At 48.6% G+C, this 19243-nt stretch overlaps 4 protein-coding genes across 4 annotated transcripts; 2 read left to right on the top strand and 2 right to left on the bottom strand.

Annotated features, from left to right (window-relative positions):
• Positions 1-629: 629 nt before the first annotated feature.
• Positions 630-875, bottom strand: ANOM_005680 (uncharacterized protein; the record flags this gene model as incomplete). The annotated part of the gene is made up of 2 exons (XM_015550937.1): positions 630-648; positions 709-875. 2 exons carry the CDS (start codon positions 873-875, stop codon positions 630-632), a joined length of 186 nt encoding a protein of 61 aa, XP_015407589.1.
• A 1263-nt stretch (positions 876-2138) lies between these two features.
• ANOM_005681 (uncharacterized protein) lies at positions 2139-3332 on the top strand (the record flags this gene model as incomplete). Its single annotated transcript, XM_015550938.1, has 3 exons — positions 2139-2441; positions 2541-2827; positions 3194-3332. 3 exons carry the CDS (start codon positions 2139-2141, stop codon positions 3330-3332), a joined length of 729 nt encoding a protein of 242 aa, XP_015407590.1.
• A 4296-nt stretch (positions 3333-7628) lies between these two features.
• ANOM_005682 (uncharacterized protein) lies at positions 7629-8524 on the top strand (the record flags this gene model as incomplete). The annotated part of the gene is made up of 2 exons (XM_015550939.1): positions 7629-7769; positions 8279-8524. The coding sequence occupies 2 exons, from the start codon at positions 7629-7631 to the stop codon at positions 8522-8524; spliced, it is 387 nt and encodes a 128-aa protein (XP_015407587.1).
• Positions 8525-8709: 185 nt separating this feature from the next.
• ANOM_005683 (polyketide synthase) lies at positions 8710-17018 on the bottom strand (the record flags this gene model as incomplete). The annotated part of the gene is made up of 6 exons (XM_015550940.1): positions 8710-8754; positions 8814-13004; positions 13102-13451; positions 13555-13983; positions 14052-16669; positions 16750-17018. 6 exons carry the CDS (start codon positions 17016-17018, stop codon positions 8710-8712), a joined length of 7902 nt encoding a protein of 2633 aa, XP_015407588.1.
• Between the last annotated feature and the right edge of the window lie 2225 nt (positions 17019-19243).

Raw genomic sequence — 19243 nt, forward strand, 5'->3', positions numbered from 1 at the left:
TGGCCAGTTTGGTAGCCGGATTAATGGATGCAGCACCCCAGATGGTCGACTAGCAAGTCGGTAAACTGGTATAAACTTCGGGTGATCCAGTACCGAAGCAAATTCTTCGCATGATCATTCCCTACATTCGTAGCCAAGTCCGACACACACGGCGCCTTTGCAAGGAATATTCCACAAATGGGAGACCAAATAGTCAGCTTGGCTTGTGGGATTTCTCACATTCGAGCTCCTAGACGCGTCTCCACCTCTTTTAGGTATGGTAAAACATGTCCTGTGGCTATCTTTTGGGGGTATTGCGATTGCAATATTCTTCAGATTCGTTAGTGCCAGAGCAGCTACGTTCATCATGAAGGCATTCTTGGACAGGCTTGCACCAAACTATACATTTGTCTCAGACGAGTACATTAACGTAGGACCTTGACAGTTGGGTTTGGTAAGCTGTACATATTAAAGTAGGTCTCATTTCTAGAGCAGAAATCTTCAGTACAGGAGAGGACAGAATTATAAGCTCTTAATTCGTCACTATTCTTTCCAGTGCTTTATAACGGTTGCTGGGGCCGCTAGGCTTGTGAAGAGCTACACCACAGACGGATCCGAGCTGTGAAGATGGATTCCGACGTTCACTCCGCCTATGTTTGCTCACTTGATCTTGTTGGCGAGGTAATTAGTCTCATGGAGACGACGAATATTTCCAAAAGACAGACTTACGTTTCATTCCAAGACAGCAACAACGTGTCTCGCCGAACAGCGATGTCACTAACAAGAGTTGTTGCAACACCAGCACTGGTTCCAAAATACACCACCGCAGCCACCACATGTGAAACCCGCATCTTTGCAACGCTCATGGCATGGTTGGCCGTTGTCGCAGAAGCCATGTTGCTCCCACCCAGGCTGTGAGGAGCCGTCGCAACGAGCCATCACTGCAACCACCGATGTTGCTATGGCGAGGAATAGAGAGTACTTCATCTTTCTGTCTGAATCCGACGCAATTCTGTGAATGGAAAAGAAGGGCGAAAGAACAAATGGAGTTCAGGTTTGATAGAAGGGATCTTATTTGTATTCTGTTGAAGGTGCACCGCACAATGTGGAGCAGAGTGTTTTGTCAAGCCCTTCATCGGCTCTATTTATGGCCCATCCAACGTAGCAATGGGAGTGAATGATCGCCATGAGTTCTGTCTGGCTGGACGATGATCTCAGTACGCGTCTGCAAATCTCGCGGTGGATGGCTGGTCGATTGAGTTAAGATTCGTGTTCAACGTTACTTTTCCAGCCCCACTGATCGGACTCCAGCAATTGGTACCAGCCAATTACGACGACCACAGCTCGTATTGCCACCAAAAATGGCTAGTCCTGGTGAAGATCAAGTTTCTCGAAGGAGACAAGATATTCTTTGGAATAAGCAAAGCTTTCAGGGTACACTTGGGCTACGTCGAATGAGGCGCGAGTTACAGGGCAACCCCCCTTGTATCCGGACTGGTTAGGGCTGGTTCGGTCTCCGCATATACGAACACGAAGGGGCTCCAACCTTCGTAAACGGAATCACCCCTTTGTTTTGGAATCGCCCCCATTGGTGTTAAATTGAAAAGTGTCGACTGTGTTGCATTTAATCGCAGGGGCTATGGAGATATTCCTTTCTTTCTTCGTCAAGTAAAGGCGTGAGTGCTGTGGTTTGTTGAGCGAAAGAACACCCATGGCTATTCTCGGTGGAGTTTATTTTTGGGAAGCGGAGACTGCCTTGTTAAATCCAACTTTAAGGCTTTCAGGGCACTAGCCCCGATGGCGGAACCGCAGATGCTGATCTTAATTTGAGAGGGTTTGTATAGATGGTTGTCTCGTATCCTCTTTGAGGTAGCGCAATCCGTCTCGCCTGTCACATTCTAGCGGTGATACGATGGAACGTCAGACGAACAAACACACCGTTATTGTAAAATTGCATCCCCCCACCTGATGGAGTTCAAAGCCGATGAAGAGGCTCAACACCTAATGGGAGGAAGACGTGTTGGATGGTATCGATTCCGGAGTTATGGAAGGCATTACTTGTGACAGCTACTAGTGCCGCCTCCCAACGCCCTGCTGCGCCTCTTTGATCAGAGTACCGACAGAACAGCAACAACAAACCAATCTCCCTATCCCCTATAATGTCACTCAATATGAACATCAAGGAAGGCAATGAAGAACACCATTCCCTCATGGACAGTACACGCTGGGGAATGTCTGCAACTGCAGCTCCGGAGACAATCGCGTTAACCGTCCTCGGAGAGTCTGAAGCGGGAGGTGTATCTGGTCATAGATACTCAATATCTGACTACTACATTTTGGTTAGCTACTGGGGGATGCTGCGCTGGTTTTTGTCCTTCATCTTGCTTGGTGGCGCAACGGCCATTCTGGTCTCCAAATCTATCCCCGGCCTCGTGCCCTTCGCCATTGTCAACGAGCTCTGTGTAGGTCTATCACAATGCGATTCATATCTACAACCATAATGGGTGGTCCCCATGTGAATGAATGACCGGAAGGCTAACTTAATCGATTCGCTTTCCAAGGCTGGTGCACATATACTTACAGTGTTCCCATTGCTGAGGCATTCCCATTCACCCACCAACCCACGCCCACCTACAGTATGGCTGGTTCAGTTTGTCGCCCTGCTTACCCTAACCCTGGCTGCCCTGGCGACCAGCATCACATTACTATTGAAGACTCTTGGATTCAAAAACGAAAGGAATGGCGCTCTATGCTACACCAGAAGCGGTGGACACTACCGGTGTCGCAGTGCGCGTAGCCAAACATATGATATGTCATTGGTCTGTCTTGGTGGCTCTATAGCAGTTCTGTAAGTAGCCGTCACGCTATCCACGCTATTTACCCTTTCTTTGAACCTAGATCAACAAATTCTGCAGCTACGGTTACTAATGAGCTCCGTTACTACCAGGATACCAATGCTTATTCAACTCTTTTGTATATGCATGGTGAATAAATCCAGGTTTACAGAGCAGGAGGTAGCGGCACATTATCAAAAGGTAAAAGCCTTACAGGTTGCTGTGGACACCAAGAGCGGGTGGCGGTCCTGTGGAGACGGATGTGTAGACATTGCCCGCGCAGTCAAGCAAGGTTGGGCAGAAGGCAAGGCGCAGTCTAGAACACGAAATTAGGTTAACTATGCAGTTTAAGCCACTCCGCTGGTACTCAGTCCATCAAGGATGTCGACCTTCGCTCGTACTGCCGACGGCCCCAAGTCCACTTTCGATATCCGTAACGCTATGCAGATGGCCATGCAGACTGACGTCAGCATCTTCCATACTCAGGAGAGTTTGGATGAGGGTGTCGCCAGCTTGTAAACGTCGATAAAAGAAGGGTTCAGCAGAAGACATCAGATGAATGAACAAGCTCCAATATTGCTCCTTCTTTGGCACAAGGGGGATGCAAACTTGTCAACGTGACCTAAGAGCCTAGGTAGTGCTAGGAAACAGAAGGAAGAAGCACATTGGTATAGCCGAGTGATTCTGCTCTTAAGATATTGAGCGAGCGATATAAGCCTCTTCCAATAGACAACTAACACATACGACCACAGGGTGTGGAGAACAGGGCCTTCCGTCCGCTCAGCCGTACTTAAGCCACATATTGAACGTGGACGACTTGGAAATGAGCCCTTTGGAAGTTGCTGCTTTACGGGTGAGCGCTGCCAAGTTGCAGGGTGAGTGTGGGTGAGCGAGTGGGTGAGCGAGTGGGTGAGCTAGACAACCCGATAGGATTTTTGTGAAGTTAAATAGGGGCACTCAGCCTGTTTGTCCATCACTTTTTTGATCCCTTTGAGTTACACGTTCTCAAGAAACAGCTTCAAGTGCGATCCTATACAAAAATCAATCATGTCATGTGATAGAGACTCAGTGCTATTCGCGGAAAGGCGGAGAAAGATTGATGAGCTCCGTATGCATGGTAAATTACGTGGTTTTACCAGAGAGTACCAGCAAGATATAAAAAAGACAGAGAATGAGATATGCTATAAAAAGAGAGCTCCAGCTATTGATGAAAGGTATAACAGAGCTGTTGAAAATTGGAAAATGTATGTGATTAAAATATGCTATTATTGTATTTAAGAGATATTTCTAATTTAAGTTTAGATGGATGATGATTTAAAATGAATCTGAAGATAGGTATTTCTCAAAGCAGGAGCCCGATCTCCCCAGTTAGATCTTGAAACTCTTTTCTGAGAGTTTCATCTGTCTACGTGAAGGGGATTTGTCTTCAGATGCAGACTGCAGAGAGAATGTTCAATGTTGATCTGGATCTTGCAACTTCATGATCGACCAATATACAGTGGATGATTAGGCTCACTGGAAAGCTAATTGGTTATACTGATCATGGCTTAATATGCTGATGAATGTTTATTTAGTTGAACTGTTCCTTGTAATGCTTTAAGTACATCAAATATACCTGAAAACACAGCCAATCAGAGTTTTCTCTGCTTGTGATTGGTGGCGCTGTGCACGTGACATAAAAAATGTTCTGCTATTGGCCAATTGTATCTATACATTTGACTGTATTATAGACCGACACACTTGGTAACTTTCACAAGATTCAAATGCCCTTTGCAAGCCTCTCCATCTCATCCGCATCATATTCATCATTCCAGTAACCAGACTTATGACACTGCTGACAGCACCGCTATAGTACATGTATGAGAAATCGTAGTGGATAATCACGTATGTATGAATAAATGAATGTATGAAAGCTAATGTGCCATCTGATGAATGACCGGCCTATTTATGTCGGCTGGAATGCACTAAATACATATAGGGAATGTGTAGCCATGGATAGGGCTGTTTAATAAGGGTGGCCTGAACGGAGCGATCTCACTGTTCCAACAAGAATTCAGTGGATGTGCGGAATCCTGCTTTAACACCCTCCTCTCCTAGCCATGGAATACAAGTCGTAAATGATGCTAATAGCCCGCTCAAAGTCGTCTATCTGGTTTGCAGTCGGTTCCACTTGAGTTTGACCATCCTGTAATCCAGAGCCAGTCCCCCATTCAAACTCAACGTTGCTGGAGGTCACACTGCTGAAGGTAATAGAGGTGTCTCGTTGGTATATATCCTCCTGCTGATTCACTGAATCTTGAGCTGGCAGTGTTTTAAGAATATTATACAGCTCATTCACAAGTTGCGAAAACTCGTGCGATCCTGCAAACGATTTTTCAGTTGGGAATGCTATCGAATTTTCGTTATCCCGGGAATGGCCGTGAAAGACTCGGATCTTGGGGTCCGGATGTGACATTTGAAATCGAATAGTTTCTCTGGCTGTTTGAATACCTGCAAACTCATGATAAATTTAGCGTTAGAAGATGACTAGTCAACTGAGGGTCGTTTGCGTGGAAGCTAGTATACCAATCTGCATGGAAATGTCGTAAAACAAAAATGCCATTTTGATGGATTGTGGAAGTAGTAGTGGGTATGAACAATATGTCTGTGGTCTCTGGTGTGAACTGTAAAAGTATGGGAAAAAAAATTTCTTTTCTCATCATCCAAGTGCTTTATATATACATTATTTTCCGTTTGACAGAGTACGTCATCTTCTGGTTAGCCCTGATGATCTCTGGATGGAGTACCAATCGGTTCGAGCTTTCCTTTCAGCTCTCTCAACTCAGCTGAATCAAACCTGAGCTACGATAAAATGGCCAACTTTAGCGGCATATGTGGATCACTTATTGGCCCGAGATATATTGTCACAAGACTAACAAAGGAAAAAACAAAGTGACAGATTCGCAACGAGTTCTGATTTCAGCTGATTATCGTGGGACTGAAGGGTATCAAGTGAGTTGATCAGTAGGAAGGCAATATGATCAACACCAAATACGAAGAGATCTGGGTTGTGGCAACGGGCAATTGGCTGAGGGCCGATCTTCCACCCACCTTTTCTTAACCAAGCGCCCACCATTCAGCAGCCCCACAAATGTCTTCCAAGTCGAGCCTATCACATCTGATGCCTGGACGTAGTCGACTGAAGTTCAGCTGGGTGGATAAAGCAGGCGATAGTAATGTCATGATGGGAATAGTTTTTAGCACAAGCTATGGTGCAAGATGGAGGTCGTGGTCAAAAGCCATAGTGAGCCGCTTGTTGGAAAAAGCTATTCTGGTGTCAGCGAAAACGACATACCTAAGCAAGTATTTCAATCCAAAAACCATGATGTCTTTGTGTTTGAATGGTGGGGCGGTTGGAGAACGACCGAGTATCTAAAAGGATGGAGTTTTGATCAGGTTACATCCATAAAACAATACACAGGCGATCATATCAGCACTCGGTCGTGTTATTTCATCGTCCCATATGACCGAGTGATTTTAAATCAGATAGTCGAGAAGTCGGTGTAGCTTTACAATATGATACTTAGGGCGGCCTAAGGATGTTGGGCGATTTCCTAATGTTACCACCATATTTCTGCAATACTTAATGGTGTTTCTCTATAGATGTAGACCCGATGTTCATGATGATTTCATTTACGCTGTCCCCTCGCTTTGAGTTGGGACACTAGATTGAGATACAAGTGTGATGATGACGGCAGATATGGAAGAACTAGCTATTTGTACCTCCAAGGGCAAAGACAAACTCCATGCCTCCTACTTCGGGCGCCACCCACCTATGTATCCTTTGGAGAAGGAGCTTGACCTTGTAATATAGGATACAGGCATTCGCTATGATGTTGTTTTCAAATTTTTTAAATTATTTCTAGCGATTGGGTAGTGCAATCGAAGGATTTAAGCGTTATACTTCTTTACCATATTGGGTTAGCGCGCTTTTGGTATACCTCTGGCGCAGTACCAGAGCCGCAGATCTTCAGGTGGCTTAGGGCAAGGATCACCAGGTTCTGGACCTAACCCAATATGTTTCCGAAGATCTCATCTCGCTCTTGTCAGAATATTGTGAGAGTCAGAAGTGGGTGTGTTTGAAGAAAATCGACAAGTGAGCTGGAGCGCGTTAGACCGCGTCGCCGTACGAATGGGTACCCAAAACCCATTCAGACCCAAAGAACCCATGAAACCCAACCCAACCCGCGTTTTGGCGAGGTCTAGTCATGTGTCTGTAGGACACACGATCAAGGTAACTGTAGTAAAGACAGTCCGCGTCTGAGTGACTCGACACCTATATACCTTTGCTAGACCACTCTCACTTTGTAAGATTCTCAATGTCGGACTCGGTCCACGCGGCTTCTCCACTGCATATTTCAATATATCCAAAATAAAGTTCAGTATCCGAAAGCAACCAACAGCCCAAAATCAATAATTGCGCCAGGAAGATCAAAACGCCCCGACGATCCCCAGATCCAATTTGGAAGTAGGTTCCTAACCTCGCTTTCCGGGTCTCCACAGTTCAGCTGTCCTTTCTTTGACTTGTGAAACCCAGACCCGATACAAATCACTCCAGGGGCCGGTGATGAGTAGACACAACGATATCGCATGCACACAAGGGGGTCCAGATTCAATAGTCACACCGACTATTGATGGTCGATGGGTTAACCCAACCCCTCCTTCCTATTGGGAGATGGCAGGTAAGATTTGAAGTATATAAGTATGTCGCCCCTCTTCTCCGGAATGCTAATCGGACTGGCAATGTTTGCTTGTATTTCTACCAACCTGAACAAAATGAAACTTCTGACGGTCGCATTTTCCCTTCTTCTTCTTGGGCAAGTCAATGCCAGTCCTTTAGTACTCGACAAAAGGACTTCCTGCCAGGTCGGTGGCATTGATAAGATCGGTGCTGCGGACGCGGCCTGCAGTGCTTCGGTAAAGGCTCCTTTCTTGCTTAGTTTCTTTTACGATTTTAATGCTGTCTCAGTGCCTTGTTCAAGACGGCAACATTCACGGCGGACACTGTAATGAGGACAAGTATGTCATATATGGAACTAAGCGTTTTAGCATATCTAATAGCTTCCAGGGTCTGCGTTTGCAATTAATAAAAGCGGAGAGAGGATGGTCAGACACGCGTGATAGCTGGCTTCTTCAGACTACGGAGTTGAATTTGGGGGTTCGATACTATCGTTTGTACCTAACAAAGCAAGGAGAATGTAATGGTCGACTCAAGCTTCTCATAATAACTGTATCAGTCCGATATATCAGTACACAAGGGCATTTAACGTGCCTACAAGTAACCTACATTTGTAAGTGATGGAATATACAAGCAATAGATCGATCAATTGGATGACTTTGAGCATGCATGAAGGGGATTCGGAAATGAGATTGCATCAAATTAGTACTATTTATGTAACATAAACCGAAATACAATAATACAGCAGGTTGTCAACCTAACGATCAAGCAGTGGCGCGGATCTAACAGGAGTAGCCTTGAAATCTGCCGAGGCTGTACCCTTGAGGCTCGCTGCTTTGAGCTCCAAAGCAATAATAACCTACACAATTGCTCGAATGGAATGAATTCTGGGTCCTCGATTCAAGTCGACACTCTGATTTTCCGGAACCTTTTGCCATCCGCTCCTGTATTGAAACGTAATAATGCGTCAACTCACTCAGCTTATGCTATTTAATTTGTATCCTCCTGTACAAGCGTATCTTTTCCGCCATATCCTCACATGGAAAAGAAAGCATATAAAACAAAGAAGGGAGGAAGAAAGATCAGATGCTATCATTTCTTCTAGGGCCCTTTTCGATCTAGGGAATAAACTCGAACCGGGGTCCTTGGGTAGCTCAAGTGAAGCTTATCCTCCCCTACCTAAGCACGAAGTAACCTGGCGAGCTCGGATCCCCATCCATTTATCTATTTTCATGTATCAGTGACTTCACTGTTAAGGAAGGTTCACAGCCTACTAGACTTACCAGAGGAGGTCGCATCATTGAAAAGTGATTGCCGTCGGCCGGAATCACTCTAACATTTTCCACAACCTTGTCCCATCCAAACAAGTCATCGTCGGCGCGGTCATTCAGGAACCAGTTCACCAGCCGCTGTTCCACAGGGAGAACCTCGGGTAGAGGCACCGCATCCTGTTTATTCACCCCCTCTCTCGCCGAGAACAGTACAACCTGTGGTATCTTCTGACCTGGTAGCTTACTCACTCGATACATCAACAGTTGCTGCCTTGCTAGCGTGAAATGGTCGCTCGCGAGGGGCGAGCCGCGCTTGTTCTCTCGGGCTTCGTCCTCATCCATCATGCTGAAGCGGTTGATGGAATCCAGAAAGTCAACCAGTGCATCTGGCATAGAGCTGGCGAAGGTGGGGCATGCCGTGTCAATAAGAAACATCTTCTTGACTTCGTTGCCATCTTCAAGAAGTTGTCGTGCCGCTTCAAATGCCAACACCCCACCGACTGAGTACCCGCCGATCATATAAGGGCCCTCGGGTTGCCGACGCTTAATCTCGGTCACGTAGATAGCGGCAAGCTCCTCAATAGTGGGCACTTGGCTGGAATCAGGCTTACACTTGAGAAAGGGGCTGCTGAGCGTGTAAACAGACACATGTTCCACTGGAGAGAGCAGCGGCGCAAGGGCACCGAACACAACACCAGAGCCAAATCCATCCGGGATCAGAAACAGGCTGCGGTCTCCCGAATCAAACGTTGGGCGATGCAGGAGCATCGAGGTTGCCTTTGCTGGGCATGCGCTCTCCGGCTCGGCGACCATGCCACAGATTACTCGAACACTTCGAGATTCATGACTCGCGCTCTCTGACCAATCAACATGTGCGAAGCCCGCATCTAGCATCGCCCGCTCCCAGGCCCATGGGCTCTGCAGTGCGTACTTCCGGCCGTCATCAAACAGCCACCAACCGTCCAACAAGCCCCAGACTAGATCGTACCAGGCCAGCTTTTGCGTTAACTCTACCAGTGCCACGCATCCGTCATCCGGTCGTACCAATTTGCGCATGTTAACTAGACTGTGCCGCAGGTTGCGCGTTGCGTGTACGCAGTTGCTTGACACCACGATGTGGTAGCGCCCCAGCAGATCCGCGGGCGGGTCATCCTCGATATTGAGTTTCCGAAACTCCACGCCTGCGATGCCCTTGAACGTGGTTTTCTTGGCACGTGCCAGCAATGAAACTGAGAGCTCGGTGAACGTGTATTTGAATGGGAGCCCAGTGGCTTGGAGCACTGGGATAAGGTGCTTGGTGGTCCCACCGGTACCGCCGCCGACTTCCAGGACATGGAAGGGCTCGCCGTTGGAAGCTTTCGAGTGGATGGCCGCGGACATGAAGTCGCAAAGCAGCTTTGTAGCGGCCAGAAGATCCGGTGCGTTGGCGTAAAAGTCATTGAGGAGGCCGCGACCCTTATCGCTGCCAAATAGAAGGGGGACAGGGTCTGACCTGCCTGTCAAACACTCTGCTAGGTGTGGTCCAAGGAGGCCGAGTAGGCCGTGCGTAGATGCGTACTGGGGGAAGTCCGATATAAGTTCCGTTATTAGCTCCTGGCCAGAACTGGTACTTGCATCACCGCCTAGGAGCACAGGACCGCGTAAGAAGTCATCTCCTGCTTTCTCGACCAGTCGAACCTCTTCTAAGATATGCCATAGCCGGCGGGTCTCCCTGCGATACTTCGGTAGTGTTCCTTGCAGATTCGGGAGCTTCTCCCCTGGGTTAAAATCCCTAATAGGACAGCCGAGCTTCTCAAATGCTTCCAGAATAAAGGCTGTGGCAGCCCCCAGCTGCGATGGGTATACCCGATCCCAGTAGCCAGTGAACTTGGTATCATTCGCATATGTATCAAAACGGCAGCGGATCTGTTGGAAAACCCTATGTATCGACACTGTGACGCCGTTGGCTAATGTTGACTTGTTGCTCTCTATTGGGGCGGTTGCAGCTGTAACTAAGGCCATAGAGAGATCATCTCTGGAAGTACAACGTGTGTTGGAAAGGCTGGATAAACTGGTCGTAGGAGTCTGTACTAAAGGGTCACCACCATTGGCCGCAATATATTCACAGAGAGATGCCACATCAGTCATTGAGGAGAATTCGGTCGGTGTGATATCAAGACATAAGGCATTATTCAGGTTGCTGATGATCTCCGCTGCAATAAGAGAATCAGCACCGAGATCCTCTAGTTTCGAATCCATTTGAATGTCTGTAGTTGGTATCTCGAGGGACTGCACAAGGGTCTGGAATACCGTCTTCTGCCATGTTGGAGTTCCGTCATCAACGGTTTTATATATTGGGTCGGGATCCTGGTCGTCACTGTCGACATCGCTGCTGGCGTCGCTGCTGGCGTCGCCATCTACTCTAGAGAAGATCAGTTCACACAAACACACAACTTTCTTAGCTGTTGTCAGATCTTCACTTGAAATTTGGATGTTGAATCTGTTACGGAGATTAGCTAGCACTTCCGAGCCAACTAATGAGTCCACACCAAGCTCTTTGAGCAAGGCCTGATTTGTGATCTCTTCGACTGGGACGTCCAGGGACTGGCTCAGGACTTTTTGGACTTCACTCAATACACTAGCTGATCTTTTCTCGTTCTTGCTGAACTTTTCCCGATGAGCAGCAGAAGTCACCTGGTATGGGATCTTGGGGGGAAATGGCTGAGCAGCAGCGTTAGACGCGCCCACGAGATTGTTAGATTCCATGCCAGGATTGGCTCCTGCCAGCACTTGAGCTAGCGAGCTGCGAGGGGCCTTTGAGAACTTCAGTCCCGTGGCGGACCAAATAATATTCTTCGTCTGTGTGTCAAACGAAAACACATCCAGAATAGCCTCTCTATTGTCCTCCCGGACAATCTTTGTATACACTCTGTATTTCCCGCTAGCGCGTAGCCCGTTCAGCGGCCCTACAGCATCGATGCCCGTGCAGATGTAAGATATGTTTCCAGCTTCTATCTCATCCGTAGCTCGCAGCGAATGTATAAATGCACCAGGTACCTGTAAGAAGGTGTCCACGACAGTCGGATCCGAGATGCCGTTGTTCGGCGCCCTGGCTATCGCATTTAAGTCACCCACGGGTACTGTGATGTCCCCCGCACATTCGGTGCCCTTCCCAGCCAAGTAACGTAGGCCCTGGTAGGCCGCTGAGTATATGGCCATCTTACGGAACACCTTGTACACCATTGTGCCGCGCAAAGCGTCCGTATTGGTATCTGTCTCTAATAGTTCGGTGATTCGGACCCACTTGTCCTTTTTATCCTGTTCCTCGTGTATACTGCTAATGCTGCTGTTTCGCAAAGCAACGCTCCCTGTGGCGTGTGATGTTGACTTGCCATTCTTAGTGGAGAACAGTTCGAAATCCCACATACCCTGACTCTTCTCCGTCAAGGTCAGTCTGACAGAACGCTGCATGTCCAAACCGAGTGGTGCCTTGATCTTGACGGCATCTGCTACGATTTCTGGGATATTAGCCACTCTCTGATCTTTATGTAGCAAGACAACAGCATGCGAAGCTAGCTCCAGGTACATTGCTGCTGGACATATCGGTGACCCAACCACGACATGGCCTTTGACGAGGTCCTGGTACCGTCTGCTACGCATGTCGATCTTGAAAACAGACTTGCCCATACACTGGCTCTGAGACTTGTCTTGAGATATATAGGTGAAGCGATCAATATCCTTCAAGCAGTGAGAGCACATTTCAGACTGTGTTAACTCTTGCTCATTTGTCTTCCCACCTCGGTTGCCAGTGAGATGGGTGTACTCAAGCCAATGACTGTGCTTCTCGAACTGATACGGCGGCAGCGCGACAGGCACGAAGCTCGACTGTTCACTCCGGTGGAACAGCCAGAACTGTGCGCTGGTCTGGCCATTCTTCCATAGTGTAACTATGGCATTGGCAAGGGATTGCACTGGGTTTTTCCCATTGATCGGTACGAAGGTATGCTGAGACTGGGTCTGAGGTTGCGGCAGTGCATTTTGTGCCATGGCTATAATTGGACCTCCGAAGCCGGCTTCCAAAAATGTACAGGGCCCCAGACGGTTGACGATGCGTGAGATTGCTGGCCCGAAGTACACAGTTCCGCGAGTATTGCGGGCAATCACGTTAGAGCCTGGCCCAGTCCAGGATTGCTTGTGGCAGGATTCGAACGGGAAAACTGGGGTCTATGTAGGATGAGAACAGAGGGTCAGTGATTAATTGGCAAAGAACAAGTTTGGAGAGGGAATGCATTGGCGCGATGAGGTATGTTCCACCACTGACCTGGAATGGGATTGAAGCTGACAACTTGGCGCTCCTTTCGACGATCGAGTCGGCCATAGAAGAATGGTACGCGTGCATGCCCCTAAGGACCTTGAAACGCAGCTTCTCGCTGTTAGACTTCCTTTCGTTTAGGTACGATTCGAGAAGGTCTATGTGCGCCGTGCTGCCGGCAACAACATAATTGTTCGGCCCATTGTAACAAGCAATATCGAGCTTGGCATCTGGGTGCTTTTTGTGGAATGGTGCTAAATGTTCGGTCGGTGTTGTGTCTGTTCCGACTAAGTCGGCCTCAATGGCTATCATGGACCCGGGGTCGTCTCCCCATACTTCCTGGATGATGGCTGCGCGGCCTGCACAGTTGTTAGTACCTTATCGTGCATTTCTCTAGTTCACTATCCTACTGTATATACTAAGTCAGCATTCGCCCATAGTTGCATGCAAGGTGAAAATAACTCAAGACGTAGACGACGTACCCAGTAACAAGCCTCATGCCAGCCTCCAGCGTAATAGCACCTGAAACTGTGAGTGCTGCCCACTCGCCGAACGAATGGCCACAGATCGCTTCAGGCTTGACGCCAGAGTCGATCCATGACTTACCGCACGCATACTGGATGGCAAACATCGTGGCGTGGCGGAGGACGAAGTCACCATCACCCTCGCTGCCCTGGAGTATGACCGGGAACAGACTGGGCAGACCAAGTGACTGCATGACTTCCTCACACCGATGTAGGTGTGTTCGGAATAGCAGGGAGCTGTCATAGAGCGGTTTAGCCGAGGGAATATTGTTGCCATTTTGTCCGCTGAAGAGAAGTACTATAGGCTTGGGGCCTTGGGATGTAGAGTGCCTCTCAGGCTCAGAAAGCTGGGTTTGTAGGTCGTTCACTATATTGAAGAAGTAAATCAGCAGCTATTACCTGTTGTTAACGCAAGCAAACTCCAGAATTTCTTACAGGAAGTGGCCGTTGTGCAGAACACATGCTGGAGTTGACGATTCTGCTTCGTGGCCAAAGCGAAAGCAAGGTGAGAACTTGTTTCGGGAACAAGTGAGCCTTGCTGGATCTGGATTTTCAGTTTTCTGCAATAGGCAGAAAGGCTGGCCTTGGAAGCGGCCGAAATGAAAATAGGCCAGGCAGAAATCGATCGACTGTGTGCCCCTGACCCTATGGACGACGGTAGTAGCGGTGGAGTCGGAGGCGGAGGGGCTACGACAGCAGCAGCGTTGTTTCCAGAAGCGCCATAACTGTTAACCACGGTCAAACGCAAGCCATCACACCAGTCCCTCATCGACTTCGGGATAGCCATCATATCGGGCTCCAGGGCTGAAATATTCGGATTCAATGTCTGGAATTGAGCCTGGCCTGGGATCTTTCCGTACTTCATCATCAGCAAGACCTTGATCAACGAGACCACACCTGAGGCTCCCTCCGAATGCCCAATATTGGGTTTGACAGCCCCAACATACAAGGTGGATTGTCTATCCTGCCCGCCCAGGATCTTCCGGATGCCCTCCACCTCGATGGGGTCACCGACTCGTGTGCCTGTGCCATGTGCCTCTATGTACGAGACCTCTTTCGGGCTGATTCCAGCACGACCCAGCACGTCTCTATATAATGCCATCTGGCTCTCGATAGCCGGGTTCGTTATACTTGTACTATTGATGTTTTGGTTATTGCCGGTAGCCAGAATCACCCCATGGATATGATCCCCGTCTTTCAACGCCTTCGCGAGCGGCTTCAGTACTACCACACCCACAGCCTCACCACGACAGTACCCATCAGCCCTGGCGTCAAATGTCTTGCAGGCACCTGTCTCATTGAGAAAACCACCCACACGCATCGCGTTATGCAATACCATGTTGGTGATTAAGTTGACACCGCCCGCAACGGCGCGTGTGCATTCACCTGCCTGGATGGCACGGCAGGCTTGGTGGATGGCGACCATGGCTGATGAGCAGGCTGTATCGATGGTCTGTGAGGGCCCCGTCCAGCCAAAGTGGTGGCTCAGCCGTCCCGCTACGAACGACCGGAGCATGCCGAAGCCAGTGTATGGCGAGGCGGGATGGCAAGCTAGATTCAGAGGGTAATCAGGTGCATTCATGCCGATGAAACAACTTGTTATCTCGGTCTCTCTGCTTTTGTCGTGCGTTTCCGCTTCTTGTTGCTGGCCACCACCAAAACAACCGGCTGATTCAAGTGCATGGTACGTCGTTTCGAGCAATACACGCTGATGTGGGTCCAATGCTGCTGCCTCACGCTTGGACTTTTTGAAAAATTGATGGTCAAATGACTCGATGCCAGCCATAAAGTTTCCCCACATCTTGCCATCACTGACTACCTCAGGAAATCGCGTCACGTCGATCTCTCGCGCCATGCTCCTGCCTGTCTCAATGATCTTCCAAAGGTCATCCACAGTATCCCCAGCAGCTGTGCGGCAAGCCAGGCCCACCACTGCCACCGCATGCTCGGGGTAGCTTTTGTAGCCTGTCGCGGTGCTTTGCTTTTCTTGCTTACGCGGTGTGATGTCCTTGAGCACGGGATGCCGCAACGGCTCGTCGGCCTCGAGCTTCAACACTCGTACCACTGCCACATGGTCAGTCTCAAGACTCACGATGCGACTGAAGGCATTTAACGCTTCGCATTTGCTCACGTCCATAATGCCCCGAGCCGCCATCCCCTTGGTGAGCATCCGGGTGGCAGACTTATTTTGTGCCATTAACCCTACGCCACGCCAACAGGTCCAAAGGATGGACATGCTCTTATCACCCTGGCGTCTCCTGTGTGCCGCCAAGCCATCCAGAAATGCATTTGCCGGTGCGTAGGATAGCTGGCCTGGGAATCCGACGAGTTGCCCGACTGATGACATAAGGACGAAGAAATCCAGCGTACCGGGTGGAAATAGCGCGTCCAATGTCAAGGAGCCTCTCACCTTTGGTGCCAGTACATCTGCGACATCCGAAGGAGAGCAACAGTGCAGTGTATGGTAGCCTGCAATGCCGGCCGCATGGACCACCCCCCTTACAGGTGGAATATCCAATTCCTCGATGGCTTGACCAAGCAAGACCTTTGCCTCAGGCTTGCTGAGATCAATAGAGAGTACACGGACCGAGACGCCCAGGCTCTTGAGCTTGGCAATTTGCGAGACAAGCCGCTCGTGATCTGCATTGTTCTCGTTTGTATCCAGGGCTGGAATGAGTCCACGACGAGATAGTAGCAATATGCTACGAGCACCCTGCTCGCCCAACCATGTCGCAATTTCCAGACCCACACCCCGTGTCCCTCCGGTAACGAGGTACGTGCTGTTCCCTTTGAGTTGAAGCTGCCCTTGGTCGTCCACCTCGTCCTGGAATGCCTGGAGTGAAGCGGTCTGCGCTATGCCCTGGAAGACTCTGACAACATCAAAACCCTGTGCGTACTTGAAGGCGGACAATGGAAAGCGCCCTTGGTCCTCATCGAACAGACCGCCAAAAATTCCCAACATTTCCATCTTCATGGCTCGCGCGAGGCCATACAATGGGGCGTACCCGAGATCACTCGTACCGAAGTCCCTGGAGATGAGCGAGAAAAGCTTACTCGTCACGTTTCGGTTGGTTTGGTTATGATGATACAGTATCTGTGCCACCGCAATCAAGCTGGTGCACGACCTCGTCACCGTTTCGTAGACGCCGCTCTTCTCCCTGACCACGTGTGGGATGTGGACAACGATCGTATCGGGCGTAGGAAGGGGGCGATCTCCGTAGCATGGCTAACAATGACAGTTGTGTAGCCCTCATCGGCAAGCTGGGCCTGGTATATAGACAGCTTGTCACTCTCCTCCTCGTCGTCAGCGGCCACGAATACAACCCTTCTAAATTCGAGCGGTTCAGGGGATAGCTCAGCAGGTGCCCAGTTAAGCCGGTGAATCAGCCCTTTGATGGTCATGACTTCTTCGTTTAGCCAATACTGCGACTTCTATGGTCACTTATTATAGCAACAGGGTTTTAGAACGTAGAACAAACAAAGGATGACATCGGGCTTGCCAAACTGATATTCATTCAGACCACTGCCTTCCACCTTCACACTATATATACCTTCTCCAGTGTCGTAGCTCTCCTCTAGATATGATTGATCACAAGATATTTGATATGCATATCGGAGATTGCGTAACGCGTATAGTTCTGTCAACTAATGGCAGTCTAGGATAAGCTGATACTCTTACTGAGAATGAACTAGAGCCTTCAGGGTACAGGGTTGACAAGGTTGCCATTGATGGATGCTCCACGATGGTACGAAGCAGCGTGGTTGCTTTACTGCAAAACGTCAACCGAACTTGTATCTAGGTCACTCTGCTTAAGACCTGTAAATTGGTAGTGAGTATTTCATGTATTAACGTACTAGTTGTCTCCCATTAATTGTAACACTGGCTAAGGCAGATTCCTAGCTTCTTACGAAACGTCATCTTCTAGCCCACAGTAGTTACCACATTGACTGAGCTTGATCGAAGTACATGTAAGTTGCAGGGTTAGACGAGCATGCTCGTTGCCACACCTGCATGGTCACTACTTGACAGTCCGTCATTATCCGGCTGAGTGGTGATGGATCATTCCATTGGACTAAATGCTCACTCATCCCAATGCCGGTGGAATTTTGTGCGGTCGTCCGGGCCTAGATCCTCGCAGCCACAGTACAACACACTATCTCTAATCTGCCAGACAAGCAACGAGCCCGGGGCACATGCAACGTTCTCATATACGTAGAAAGTGTGTTGTGTTTATTTTGCTATCTTAGCTACCCCGAACTCCGACGAGCTACTGCAAGTTGCAGGGAAGTTTGCCAGCCGACTTTAGTATTTCCTGATAAGGAAGGCTTCATCATAAGAGTGAGCCAGTTCATGCTGAGGGTTGCATCAACCCCTGGAATCGGGATGGATGGTCTGATAGACACCGTTGCACCTGGGGCCTCCTTGAAAAGCTCTGCAACCATTTACGTATCTTACAAACTAACTTGAATACCAGAATTCATGGATGTCTGAAAGTCGAGAGCTCCGTGAGCGAGGTAACCACGCAGATGATCCAAGGTGTAAAGTGTAAGTAACAAGTCCACGCATGGCATCTGGAGTCCTAAAAATCAGGTCTACAGGTGATGGCAAAACCGGTGTACAGACTTCGCGCTCTTTGAATCTGTCTCGAAATCTATCCTTATTTAAACTAATGCCCGTCTAAAAGAAAAAAGAATAAGAGGATGAAAGCCATGCACCAGTTTTGCAACCACCTGTGCCAAGTACATATACTTGGTAATTTAGTGAATACAAACTATTTGGTATAGTAACACTATATATGAGGAGTTATTGGCCGGCATCCAAGTAGCTGATTACCTTCGACAGGGAGAGTTGCTTGGGAATGCCACTCTAAACGGGTGATAAATTTCATCTAAAGCTCAGTACTGCATCAAAGAGGACAGCACAAGAGTAGTGTGACCAAAGTATGAAAAACACTTTGAAAACAGAGTTTAAAAAAACAGGTGAAATTGTTGAAAGTGAAGCACTTGCAACCACACTCGTCTCCGAGGTTCAGCTGGCATTCGTGCCTGTGTACTTCCCCGGTGAGCCAGGGTCGGTTTTGGCGCTGGTCAAAGACGCCCGGAATATAAGAATGCCCTCCGGGGCACTTCATTGCCAAGAGTGCAATGCGACCCGCCCGGACCGAGGAACGCCGTTCCCTACCTTGGACCCACCCGGTGATTAACCTTAGCCGTTTAAGGGAAGGTATGACTAGTTTAGCTAGGGCAGCATATGCCAACCTCAATATGATTTAATTCCAAGTAGTATGATGTCTCCATATATGCCCGAAGTAGTAATAGTATTATACGGTAGAAGGAAGTTCTAGTCCCACACGCTTCTTGTTTATATACGGCGTGATTTAGGGGGGTGCTGTATTATACACATTGTTCTTGATACCTATTTAAGAAAGTTAACGGGCGTCAAACGTCGACAACACCAGCGCATTTCGGTGACGCACCAAAACAAGCTAAATTTCTCCACCCTTTCTTCTCAGGTCAGAGAAACAACGCCTTTTGGAACAGGGTTTAGTGGAAACTGAAGGTCTACTTCAAAACTTGGTTCGTTACTTGTTATTGTCCCGAGTATACCCGTGTATAGGACGAGATCA

Source organism: Aspergillus nomiae, assembly GCF_001204775.2.
Source record: "Aspergillus nomiae NRRL 13137 chromosome Unknown contig00107, whole genome shotgun sequence".
Classification (NCBI taxonomy): domain Eukaryota; kingdom Fungi; phylum Ascomycota; class Eurotiomycetes; order Eurotiales; family Aspergillaceae; genus Aspergillus; species Aspergillus nomiae.